Source organism: Papaver somniferum, unplaced genomic scaffold (genome assembly GCF_003573695.1).
Source record: "Papaver somniferum cultivar HN1 unplaced genomic scaffold, ASM357369v1 unplaced-scaffold_132, whole genome shotgun sequence".
NCBI lineage: Eukaryota > Viridiplantae > Streptophyta > Magnoliopsida > Ranunculales > Papaveraceae > Papaver > Papaver somniferum.
This window is the reverse complement of record NW_020622381.1, coordinates 4,453,752-4,466,894: the sequence shown is the minus strand read 5'-3', so window position 1 is coordinate 4,466,894 and position 13,143 is coordinate 4,453,752. Positions and strand designations below refer to the sequence as shown.

General features: G+C 37.9%; 3 protein-coding genes across 3 annotated transcripts; 2 read left to right on the top strand and 1 right to left on the bottom strand.

The window, feature by feature from the left end:
• Positions 1-887: 887 nt before the first annotated feature.
• Positions 888-4,214, bottom strand: LOC113332732 (PHD finger protein At1g33420-like). The gene is made up of 4 exons (XM_026579240.1): positions 3,528-4,214; positions 2,765-3,110; positions 1,973-2,563; positions 888-1,878 (listed from the first exon to the last, which is right to left on the bottom strand). The coding sequence occupies exons 1-4, from the start codon at positions 3,856-3,858 to the stop codon at positions 1,077-1,079; spliced, it is 2,070 nt and encodes a 689-aa protein (XP_026435025.1). The 5' UTR covers positions 3,859-4,214; the 3' UTR covers positions 888-1,076.
• Positions 4,215-4,813: 599 nt separating this feature from the next.
• Positions 4,814-5,813, top strand: LOC113333239. The gene is made up of 3 exons (XM_026579749.1): positions 4,814-4,975; positions 5,265-5,312; positions 5,400-5,813. The coding sequence occupies exons 1-3, from the start codon at positions 4,868-4,870 to the stop codon at positions 5,811-5,813; spliced, it is 570 nt and encodes a 189-aa protein (XP_026435534.1). The 5' UTR covers positions 4,814-4,867.
• A 145-nt stretch (positions 5,814-5,958) lies between these two features.
• LOC113333237 lies at positions 5,959-6,843 on the top strand. The gene has a single exon (XM_026579747.1). The coding sequence runs from the start codon at positions 5,959-5,961 to the stop codon at positions 6,841-6,843; it is 885 nt and encodes a 294-aa protein (XP_026435532.1).
• The last annotated feature ends 6,300 nt before the right edge of the window (positions 6,844-13,143 follow it).

The following is a 13,143-nucleotide window of genomic DNA, read 5'->3' as shown; positions in this document are numbered from 1 at the left end:
TCTGATAGATATGAAGTACATGCCATCCTATATATTACATCTTCCAGATCCGTTATCGTTTTAGATAGATATGAAGTATCTAAGAATGCCGTTGAACTCCAGTTGGCAACATGCTCAACCAACAGTTTGCAACACAGATCCTGGATCTTCTTATTGTATCGGCTGTAAGCAGTAACTCCTTGCACTTTGTTTGAAAGTAATGGTGAAGAAAGCTATTAGCTTTATTAACCTAAAGAGGAAGTGAAGCGGCTTACTATGAATTTAGATTGTCGAGCGACCATGAAATGCCATCTTCTTGTGTAGTCCTATTTTGAAGATGTAATGATGCATGAGAAAAAAGAATATTAGTATCAATTGCTAATATTGCTACTATGGATTCTCTCGCCTTTCATATTTATACCCATCTGTAAATGAATTAGAGGAAAAGCCAGTTGTCTAAAGTCACTTTGAATTCCTAAATATAATGTTCCATGTCCAGCTATTTTCAAAATGCTTGTCAATGACATGCGCATTCTATTTAACATGTTATCCCGTCTTGCATTGAAGACTTTGTTTGCCACTGTTGTCAACAGTGCATGTTGAATTTAATGTTAACTGCTTTAGCTACACAGATTAATAAATTCGGTTTCTTAAGCTTAGGTTATTCAAAAGAAAAGCTGGTATTGGGAGTTTGGGACTGGATTTCCCCCCCAGGTGCAAGGAACTTGGACACCGCAGTTGCGGCAGCTATTCAGAACAAGTTGCTCCACAGAACGGCATCAAAAAAGAAAAGGTGCGTTCATTATATTCCTTAAGCCATCAATTGCTTTTATTTCTTTTGTCAATTATATGATTAGCACTCACAATTTTCAGGATTCAGCAATATAGAAGAAACTTTGCAAACTAGATAGAACGCAAAAGACAATTAATCAAATCTTCTGACACCTTTTTCTTTCTGAAAGCCATAAAAAAGCCATTGTAGAATAAAAAAGAGACAGCGGATAAATTGAGAATATCACATTAGGTCATCCTGTACATTCAAACTAGAAGATCATCTCATTTTTCCTTTTCCACTGTACATTTAAGAGAATGAAACTTCATCGAACACCAGCTGTTAGGTTTTTTCCATCTCTCCTGCTGGACTTATCATCGGAGACAATTTCATCCTTGCAGCTGTAAATGCCACTTGTGGGAAGAGAAGAGTTTAGAAGGTTAGCGCATCTACCACAGACAAATTGATCTGGGACTGCATCAGAGTCATTGATACCAGCACATCTTGTATGCTGCCATACTTCACACCCATCACATGCAAGCATTCTCTCACCATCATCATCAGTGGCTCCACACACACAACTCACAGTCCATTCATCAAGTCCTCTCTCCGTTCCAAAGAGATGGACAAGGTTTCCACGGCACCTCCCTTGTACTCGTATCAGGGAACTTGACTCATTTTTAAATTGATCAGTAACTGGGCTAATAACTTCCTCAACTTTGAACCTTTGAAACATAAGATACACTAACTGGAAAGCTTTTGCTGCCTCGGTCTTGATATCTGCTAATGTTGCATTCGAGGCCAAAAGGATCAATTCAGGTGGTGGAGCTGCGTAGTCTTTGGGGTGGTCAATAAGCTCCACCTCACATAAAACACGGACAGTAAAAGGGTTCACCACGTCGATCTTCTCAGGTTTGTAATCTTTCACAAACTGTTTGCAATCGAGGAGCTTCGCTGCTGAGCTTTTTGCAATTTCACTTGTTCTTATGGGTCTGTCACATACCATTGTTTTGGGGTCTAACAGGGAGGCGTAAAGAAATTTCAAGTCACGTAAGAGATGGTCTTTTGTTGGGCTTTTTGCAATTTCACTTCTCATGTCCTCAGAAATGTCCTGACTTGTGTTGAACCTGCAAAAAGGAATTAGGGCTCGAAAAGTAAGATCGAGTAGTTGTTGAATTGAGAACGAGTGAAGAAAAAAAGAGAGGTTTCCTACTGGCATACCTATATTCCAAAGCATCAGTATCAGGGTTGCAACGAGAATAAACCATGCCTTCTTGAACCAATTTTCCTCCCAAATCCTTTAGGCAGTAATCAAGAAGCTCTGATGATGCTATTCTGTACAAAGCACCTTTAAGAGAGCGCCAGGAAACCCATCGGTCCCTACCAACAGCTCGAAGAACCTTGATCATGGCCTGTTCGACATGCTCACTATCCTCTTTGGTCCATGAGGAAGAATTCCTGGGCTTCTTATCAGTATCAGCTGGTGACTGCTGGTCAGCATTTCGGATCAGCCTCATCAAAAAGCAAAACAAGTCGCTCAGAGTTAACAGTTGAGTCTCTGACAATGATTGATAGAAAGATATGACACTATGCAATCGGGTTCTAGGCTTGCGCGATTCGGAGTAAAATAGGGAAAGGGGTATCTTGGACAGGTTCTCTACTGATTTTTTATAAGTATCAGCTGTGAGTGCAAAGCTTCCAGCACCAAACTCATAACCCCATCCACCATACCAAGGATTCCCATTGGTAATAGCATGAAGCAGACGATACTCCAAACCGTACTTTCTTGAGACATCCATTACACTGATCTTCCTGTTTTGAATGGGAGAGAATATGTAAATAAAAAAGAAAGAAGTTGGATAAGCTTTTACCCTAACTGTTCAGGTTGAATACTAAAGCATTTTAAGCCTGAGGAAGTTGCTTAATCTTGAAAAATGATATACAATCTCGAAGTAGATTTCACTAATACTAACAATTATTATTGTGAAAGCATACAAGTGAAAAATTCCTAACCTGACTCTGAGTGTGGTACATAATCGGTCCCAGAAATTCATGATATCACATCCAGAGAGTAGCTTTGATCCTCCTTCTTTACCATTGACTCTAAGAAGGTGACCAAAACCATTTGAATGCACAACACCATGCAACAGATGCGTTGTTGTTCCCAACTGCAGATAAACCCAGTCTTCCAGTTCATCTTTAGTCATCACATAATTACATGACTTGCACCTAGAATCAGGAAGTTGCAGTATATCACCACAGCTGGCACATGGTTTACTGCACCCATCGGTTGAACCGTATAGTCCTGACCTAATTATGAAATGGTAACGCTTGGCACATACTGGATGTCCACTCCAACCTGAAAATATAAGCATCAAATTTATCAGAGTTGTAAAACGGAAAAGAATTGTCACCCTGGATTTTTATTTAAAAATTTTCATGATTTATGTAGCGCCATGGAGTTCTAATTGGGTCCCACTATTTTTAGTCAGGAGTCAACAGGGTTGACTAAGTCAATAAGTCAGAGTACACGTGTTGCGTGTTAGAGTTCTGGCACAGATCGAATCTTTTAATCTATGGAAAGATGACAAGGATAAGGTAATATAGGTGGCATGTCTTCTGATTAGGTAAGATAATTCGTTGTTGGCCCACTGGAAAACAATTTCCTAAAAATTAACGAATCGTTGACTATCATCACATCAAGGGTCGGATCCCGGCGCCGGAGAAAAACAAAAGAAAGAAGAAATCGGACAAGGAATACAGTGAGTTAACTCACCAACAACTTTGCAGTTATCGCAATAGACAGATCTGGATTTAGGAACATCTTCTTCAACAACATCTAAGGTTACAACAGCAGGTGTTGAATCTGGATCTTCTTTTAAGTTACCGATTCGAAAGGTAATCTGCCAAACCAGCAAGTGTGGGAATAGACAAACTGGTGGAGAAATTTGAGCATAGTTTTTTAAAAACGAAAGGATATTAGATCGGAATGGACCGTCGAACTCACCGGAAAACTTATCGGAAGCAGACGGAAAAGTCAAGAAATCTTTTAGATCTGCAGTAACTCTTCTCTTCATCCTTTTGATAGGTCTTCCATTAACAACCATGATGATGAAGAAAATCAAAAAAACAACTCAGAAATCACAGAAGAAGAAAAAACTGTGGTTCGGATCTAGATCTGCCGGTGACCGGAAAAAAAATCGTTAAAATCTTATACACAAAATAGCTTATGATACAAAACTTATTTTAAAAAAACACATACAGATTTTGATGGTTGTAGAGGGGATAGGATTTCTATAATTTTAGGGTTTCAGATTTAGAAAAGGAAAACGAAGGAGGCGGTGGTTGTGGTTGAGGTTCTAGAAGAAAGATGTTTTGTTGCCCTAATAATTAGGGTTCCTTTTTTTTTTTTTTTACCCTTTTGTTTGTTTCCTTCTCTCACGTCTCTCAACAAAATAAAGAAGATGAAAAACAATGTATTTCTAAAAAACAAACAATTTCCTTAATATATTAAAATTCTATAAATAAATTAATTAATTAAGGCTGATAAACAGTAGGTCGGTTGAAGACTCAGCTCAAGAGGCATATAACAACTTGACACCTCACTAAAACCTTGATTTATTGGGCCCACAACCATCAATCTTGGTTTCCGTGTAAATATAAACGGTCCAGAAACGAATACGCCATCATCAGCTAGTCATACGGATCTCACGAGTCATGATCACCCCCACGGGAGAAAAAAACAACTGATAGATTGTTTTTATTTGGGCCTTTTTATTTTTACTATTTGTATTTTGTAGTTATCCAAAAATTACAATATTTCGTGCACCGTAGTGGTGACGTTTCCCGGTTGTAACTCTTCGAACTAAGAATCGTGATTTGGGGTGGGTTGGGGTGGGGGGAGAAGAATTACGTGACTCAGCATGGTTATAAGAAAAAACTGAAGTTATCACTTATAAATTGAAAGGTTAAATACCAAGACTGGCCCACTAACTTCTTTCCCTCCTTGAGAAAAGCACTTAAAAGAGGCAATTAAGAAAACCCTAGGTCAGTTTCATTTTTCGTTTTTGAGAAGCTAGGTCAGTTTCATGAAAACTCAGTGGTGATTTTGTATTAATGGAAGAGGATGAAATGCTAGTGGATTATATAACATTTGATGATTTAAGTAATGGGAAAGAGGATTGTGCGGTTCCTTCGAATGAACAAGATGAAGATATGGGACTGGTAAGTTTTTTTATGCCGTTTCTACATCAGACGGAGATACGTAGTTCAGTTTTGATCTCTTTATCTTATAATTTATACAAAAAAAATTGATCGAAAGTATCTCGCTCGTTGTCGCTTAAATTTCAGTTTTAGCCTCTTTATATTTATGCGAAGGTTCGTAACTGAAATTTAAAAGAGCAAACTTTTCTTTGCAAAACAATTCAGATATAGCATATTTTTGCAAATTCTTTGATGTTAACCAAGATTTTTTCTCACTTAAATTTCATGTTTCCCCTATCTCCTTATTCAGCTGTATCCTGAGGATTACTCTTGTTACTTTATTCCCGATGAAGATGAGGTAAGTTGAAAATTTTAATTATTTTGGTCGAACACATTGTCTCGAATAGACAAACATGTTGAAGTTCAAACAAATTTGTACTTGCAGAAATTTCACTCTAAAGAAGATGTTAAAGCGGTATCGTATTGTAACAAACAGTGGTTGGATAAACACAAAGAAAAGTTTGTGGCTGCTTGGACTTGTCAAGTGAAACACTGCAACAATCAAGCTACTAGGACAGTGGAGAGTTCTCATAAAAGACTGAAGGGTGAACTCCTAACCACAAAAGGAAACCTTGTTACCGTTTGGAAAGCGATACATTCAATGTTCGAGGGCGATAGAACAAGAATCGAAAGGGATTTCCAGGAGAGTTTAATTCGTAGCAGGACTCATTATCCTAATTACCCATTCTTAAAGAAAATTGTCTACAACGTCTCATGGTATGTTATTAACCAAATGTTAGAGGATATGAAATTTGGACTAACATTGGCTGGGAGGATGGTAGTTGTATATGCAAGGTGACGACGACCATGGGACTACCTTGTTCACATATGATAAGAAACTTCCGGAGGGCTGGCAAAGTAATCCCCATCCGGTTGATCCTTTTTGGAGGCACTTGACATTTAAGCCACCTCCAAGAGAAGAAGGAAAACAATCCTTGCAAGAAATGGATGTTTTCACGGATGTCCAAAAGAAGTGGGAGAAGGCTTCCGAGAGTGGGAAACAAGTGACCGAAGCAAGTTTAAAAGAAATCATTTACCCGCATACTATTACAAAATCTGAGCCAACAGTGAATGAGACACCCAAAGGTCGGCCAACAACCAAAAAGAAAGAGGCAACTAGGCTTCCTTCGTTACATGAAAGGATTGCGATGTTATATCCTCCTGTAAAGGTGGCGCCAAAGGTACGGGAAAAAGAAGTTCACCAACATCATTACTTTCTGAACCATCATTACTTAAAGGACATGCCAGATCATTTTCTTCCTTTTATTTTATCGACGGAGGATGTTGCAAAAGATGGAAATTGTGGATTCCATGTCGTGGTTGAGGCGTTGGGTTTAAAGGGTAGCCTTGAGGTAGGAGAACTTGATCCCATCAGTTATGTAAGAGACAAGATGGTTACCAATCTCTTGAAAAATCAAAATATGTATAAGAAAATGATGACGGATGAAGAATTTGTGGAATTGGTTAACTGTATACGACCTATTTCCAAAGATGAATATTTAGTGCTTCCTGGCGGTAAACATATTGTCCCCTCTGATCGATGGATACTTATGCCAAAATGTGGATTTGTGATAGCGGAGACATTTTCTTGTGCAGTGTACTACATCAATCGTGACATGAGTTACACATTTGTACCAACTCTCGTTAAAATGCGCAAGGGTATCAAGAATCGAAAGGTTGTCATGGGATTCGTTGAAGGAAACCATTTTATCGGTCTTCGTTTGAAGGAGAACTGTCCGCTGCCTCCCAAAACTGATAACCTATGGTTTTTGAAACATGTTAAGAGTGATATTCCACCGAGTGGTACGGTCAAGTTGAGGATAGAATGAAGATGTGGATTCAAAGCAGATCAACAGAGAGGCTTTTACCGCGAGGAAGTGCCACAGGTAAATCTTAATGATTATATTACAGAGAGCACCTGCAATAAAAGGTAGTGTCGGTCATTTATAATGGGTAATGTGGTCGACATTTACCACATAAAAACGTGGAGCTGGAATCTTGCAGGCACCAGTCCATTTGCGGGTGCTTTGGCTTGTGAAAAGTTAATTAATTTGTTTGCCATTGATATTAGTACGGATAATTGTCGTTCTGGGAATTGTTTCTTTGATGAACTTGAATTTGTTTCTTAAAGAGTTTATAGATATTTTTAATAAAAGTTTGTTAGTGATGTTATGGTTTAATGTTGGATCGGTGTCGACGACCGTGCCGTTGTCATCTTGTGACCCTTATATGTTTATCCTTTTCCAAAGTTCTTGGTACTGGGATTGTCTGACTTATGGAATCAGCCGCGTAAGGTGTAATTGCAGGTATCTCAGGGAAGTATTGCAACAGTTCTGAATCCACTTATAATTTTAGATATTAGTTATATCATTTCTCTAATGCTAATAAACTTGGAGAAGGCGTTCTGTGGAGAATTGAATCTATGGCAGTTCCATTCTGTCAATTTACATGGGGAGAGGGGAGGAAGAGAGCGGGAAAACCCACTCACACAAGTTTTCAGTTTGAATAAAAGCGTGTGTCTGTTATTCTTCTTCTGAGGTCATCACCTATCAAAAAGGTACGGTTGGTTTTAAATTATTCCCCCCACCCCCCACCCACCCCCCACGTAATTCCTTCCCCCTAAATCAGGGATCCAAACTAATGGGTTTTTATGAATGTGTGGTTGGATTTTCTTTTTTACGACGAAAGAAGGCTGCATTAGAAAAGACTAATTAATTACGCTGTTACAGCCTTACTGGATCCATTGTGGCAAATGATTATAGTGTGTTTGGATGCACACTTAGAAGTTATTTTTTGACTTTTAAAAATCAAAAAATAAGAAATCAGTTTGGACATGAAATTTTAAAACGTCTTCTAGAAACAAAAAGTTAACTTTTTGTAAAGCAAAATATGTTTCATTCTGACTATAGCGCGTTTGGATGCACACTTAGAAGTTATTTTTTGACTTCTGAAAGTCAAAAAGTAAGAAATCAGTTTGGACATGAAATTTTAAAACGACTTCTAGAAACAAAAAAGTTAAGTTATAGAATCTTATTATTAAAACTGTAAATGGCCTAAAAAGTATTATTTCCTTTTTTCTAAGTTTATCGGAACCTAGCCGTTTTGGATGGATTTTAAGGCTGACTAAAAGACAGAAAAGAGTAGTAAACGACGTAAAAGGGTCATGAAGGGTAATGATAATTAATTATGCTTAGTGTATTGATTAATTAACCAATCTTATTTTTCTGATTTAGACGAAGGAGAATGATGATTTTGATTAACTTTCTTGAAAACCTTGAAAAAAAAATGATGAAACATATCCTTAAAATATTCAGGAGAATCTTATGCTTAACTTTCAATATCAAATCCGTTAAAAATCGAGGAAAAAATCTGGATTTTTTTGCGGTTACTGCTAGGATAAAACACTGACCCGATCGTGAGTTCGATTTACAGTTTGGAATTTGAGGTCTCCAAGCCATAAATAAAGAATTATGGCTGGTAATTGATAAGATCCCAGTCGTAAAGGAGCTTAACGGATGAGAAGTGAAGAACTTATGGTCGTAATTAAGGCCAGAATCACCTGAGTATGTATTACGGCTGGGTTAACAGGTTTAGAAGGCAAATTTTCATTTGTAATTGAATATGTAGATTCAGATGTTTAGAGTTTCGACATATACATACTACGATTGAAAGGTAGAAATACTTTCATTAATTAAACCATATTACAACACATTATATACTTACTAGATCCGCATTACAAATTTGGATTTAATAGCATCCCCTATGATATATTAAGAAGTCTTTGATGATAACGGAATGAGCTCTGTGTTCCATTTTTCCATTCCTTTCTAGCTTGAGCTACGACTTCAACATCAGTTTCAACTCTAAGTCGAAGTTGCTTGCATAAATAAAGTAAAGTTATATATTCCTCAACTTTTTTGCGTAAGTCTCCAAACCAAAGATACAATTCAATTACATCACGGTTATTAAGGTTACATGTTTCACTACAGAAAATGTCAAAATCTTTCTCCAATAACTAACACTCATGCACTAAACCACCTTGCCTTCGTTCTTCTCCCCTATTTGGATAACATAGTACAAAATTTTGCAAAGAGACAAGTCTTCATCCGAAGTAAAGCTGGGTTATCCATTTTTGAAAATATTGCATTAAGATTATAAGAGTTTTGGAGGAGATTATTGATGTAGAAGGTACGATTTTGATTTGGGATGTGTGGTTATATGTAGGTGGACTTATTTCAAATATAAATAAGTGGTTGAACGACTATATTGTTCTTCAATGGTTTATAAATTAGTCTTCTAGCGGATCTTTTTTCAAAATTCAAAAAATTGCCAATAGGATGTTCTATAAAAAAATTCTGATACTTACGGTTGGGAAATGGATATATTGACCTAGCCGTAAGAAAGTATGAACCTGTTGGTTTTGGCAATTTTAGAATCACGGTTAGGAATCCAAGCCATAAAACATAGTTCTGACTTTATGTCAGATTTACGGCTCGGAATCCTAATCGTAAAAGGGTTACACGGCCATTATAACTAACCGTATTGGAGATTCAAATTTTTTTGGGGTTTACAGAAAAAGTGACGACTAGGTGACTCTTAACCGTAAAGATAACCACATAGGCAATTACGGGTAGGATACTGAACCGTATAACGCATGCATAGTTGGATAACCCAACTGTTTTTGTACCTATGGCTAGAAAATCCAGCCGAGATGTCGATGTGTTTTTTTGCTAAGTATCTATAAGCGGTTATGGATAGGTTCTGTGAAAAATTGACCTAGCCGTAACCACCCATGAATTTCCATAACGTTGATTTTTAATCATTGTACTTAGATTTAGACATATGAAAATATTAAAAATTCATTAATATACGCTCATATACGCTAAGTTGATAATTGAAAAGAAATTGCAATATATCCTTCCATATTCATTACCAACTACCAAACTACTAATAATCAAACTCTTAGACAATAAAAATTCGGCAAAATATCCACCACATCTCCTTAATTCACTCATCAGAATCCTCACCAGATCCCGATGCGTCATAGGAATCCTCAACCTCTTCCCCAACATCTTCCGCAACCTGTTTCACAACTTGAATTTTACCACCTCAACCACGTCCATCTCAACCACAACCACTTTAATTTTTACCACCTTTTCCACTACTACTATGACCTATACCACCTGGATCATGTCCACTTTGACCTCCACTACTTACCCTTTTTTCTTGCCTTTGCACGATGACATTTGACTTAACATGCTCATCAGAGGGACTATCTAAGTCATCCGAGTCCTCGCTAGATGAAGAAGACCTACCTCTCTTGGTACCCCTTGGTTGGTCATATTCATAAACATATAAACCTCGTTTGTTAGGCTGTGGTAAATCCTTAACTCGATTCTGGAGTACTCTTTGTCAGCCATTGTTAACATCTCAATTGCATCAATGTTGTAGTTCATGTCCTTGACCAACCACTTAACTCGTTCAACCTATTCTTATATCAAATACATGAACTCTAATTATTTCTTATATAATTTTTAAAAAACATACAAAAACATCAAATTAATAGTGTACGTACCATCATTTCATATTTGTTCATCATTCTTCGAACTTGATTTCATTGTTTGGTGTTTCCTCACTTCTGCATCCATATTTTCCCAATAAGGATGAGATCACTCTTGATACCATTCCACGTGACCCGCATCCGCATCGGAAGTGCCATGAAAATCTTGAAGCCCTATTCTACTCATTTATTTTACTTCTTCAGAGCGAACACTCCCATGATCGATCGTCGGTAATGATTCATAGGACAATTTGACATCCTTCTCAGTAAAAAGGAAGTTTGGTATGCTCGGTTTAAAATGAGTGTTCTGGGGTACTCTTTTCTGGACAATACCGATTGAGAGAGCGTTTTACGAGGATCTAAAATGACGAAACCAGTTGGGTTAAACAAAGGTCGAAAGTAAGTCGGCACATCAGAAAATTCTCTAAAGCTACTTCATATTCTCCATTTTCATCAAGTCTCAAATATGAATCAAACACAATATCCTTGATTGTCAAAGCGTCCAACCTTTTCCTCATGTCGACCATTTCTCTCTCTTTACCCTTATTTTGGGTCTCTCCAAAACAATATTGTAACACCCCGTGTTTTTAGCATGCTGGAGCAGAACTAGGCTGTCGGTTCTCTGGAACCGACAAACCATGTATGAGCTGGTTACCCTTTAACCACTTAAGCCGGGTGCCAATATCAATTATTATTTCTACACCTTTCCTAGAATTGAGAGAAATCATTTTCTCTTACTTTTATCCCTCCTGCACTGTCTGAGACCGAGAGAAATGACTGTGAGTTTCAGAGATTGAGAATAAAGACAGTTGTTGATGAAGATTCAAATGGAAGAAGATTAGGTTGTTGTTGCTGCAATCGAAGATGGGTTAGTTTCAGTGGAGATGAAGAAACTCTTGTAGTTTAATCAGAAGAATGGATTTCGAATTGGGGATCTGATTTGTGTTGTTGTTGAAATAATGGAAGAACGAGAAGAATTAGAGATGGGTTTGAGTATGAGGAAGAAATTGAGAAAGGGGTTGTCTCTGTGGTTGTGCTCTAACTATGAACTGATAATGATTTGTGTTATTGAAGCTTGAAAGCATTCATCTACACTGTCGAGCTCATTATCACACAGTACCACAGGCACTGAAGTTCAACTTCATTGTAATCAAACCCAACTCCAGCTGACTGAACCCATTACTCCAAAGTTGTAGCTTCTGCAACACATTCACCATCAGCTCAAACACCATTTGTACTTCTAACTGATTCTCAGGCCAGACAACAACACCATCTCCTTGCTCTTCAGTGATGATTCCACTGGAATTTCAAATCCAAGTTAACCCACCTTCTTGAATCAGTAGCACCACCAACAACACAATCTTCTCAATACCACCTGCACTGCAGCTCAAAACCCGTGACAATAGTTAGCTTCTCAAACTATTCTCCATGTTTGCACAGCTCCGTCGAATTCATCTTCCATTGCTATAATCAAAACACCTTCCGCTGCTTCATTACAAGCTCAAGAAACCCTTCTAAAAATCCACCCAGCAACATACAACCATTTCCTTGTAACTACAATTTCCACTAGCATCAGCATAATCAACATCTACTCCATTTCCTTCCAATTTCAGCTGCAAACTAGCTTAGTTGCACCCAACATACATCTAAGAACTCTGTATCTTCATACCCCCACATATCCAACCCTGTAACAACCACATTTCAACCTGCCATTTCAGCTCAATCACCGCCTGGTATCACTAGCATTTGCGGCTGTTCCACAAACCTAACTCTCCAGTCATCAACAACTGCATCTGACCTTCACCTCCAGTTCTTGAGATCCCATTCAAACATACTACCATGAGCATCTGTAACTCAGTCATCTGCTACTTCTTGCAAAGCACCAACACCTGAAACCCTATATTCCTTCTTCTGAATAAAACTCATCTGCTATTTCTCCTCTTCTTCAATTCTTCTTCCTTAGTTCCATGAATCGACCAAACCCTAACTTCATTTGAATCTTCAAACTCACAGAATCAAACCCATTCTTGACATCATCTTCTAAATATATCGATCCAGAAAGCTTCATCTTCTCAATCGAACCCAATCTCAGTTTAGAACAATCATCCCCAAATTCTGCTCAAACGAAACCTAATCTTCTGATTTCTTCTGTAATCGATCCATCACAAATCACCAACTAAACCACTGGATGATTATTAGCAGCAACATCTTCATCTCTCGATCTCCCTGATTTCTCAGTTGAATCCCATTTCTCCATCTCTTTACACAGACAGCAGCCGTCTCTCAGCTCTGAATTTCACAAGGACAATAACGAGAAGACAAACATTTCTCTTGTTTTTAGGGCTGTGTAGGAGTAGAAATTGATATCGGCATCCAGCAGTTTTGATAATACAACCTGAAATTATTTGGCTTGCCAGTTCCGAATATTCGACAGCTTAACTCTCTATTCAACTCATCTGTCAGTTCTGGGGAACTGACAGTCCATTCTTCACCTTCTTCCAGCTCAACATTAGCCGACTCCAAGTGTACTCGCCTGTGCATTGTTCGTTCTGCCCTTTACGCTCCAAAT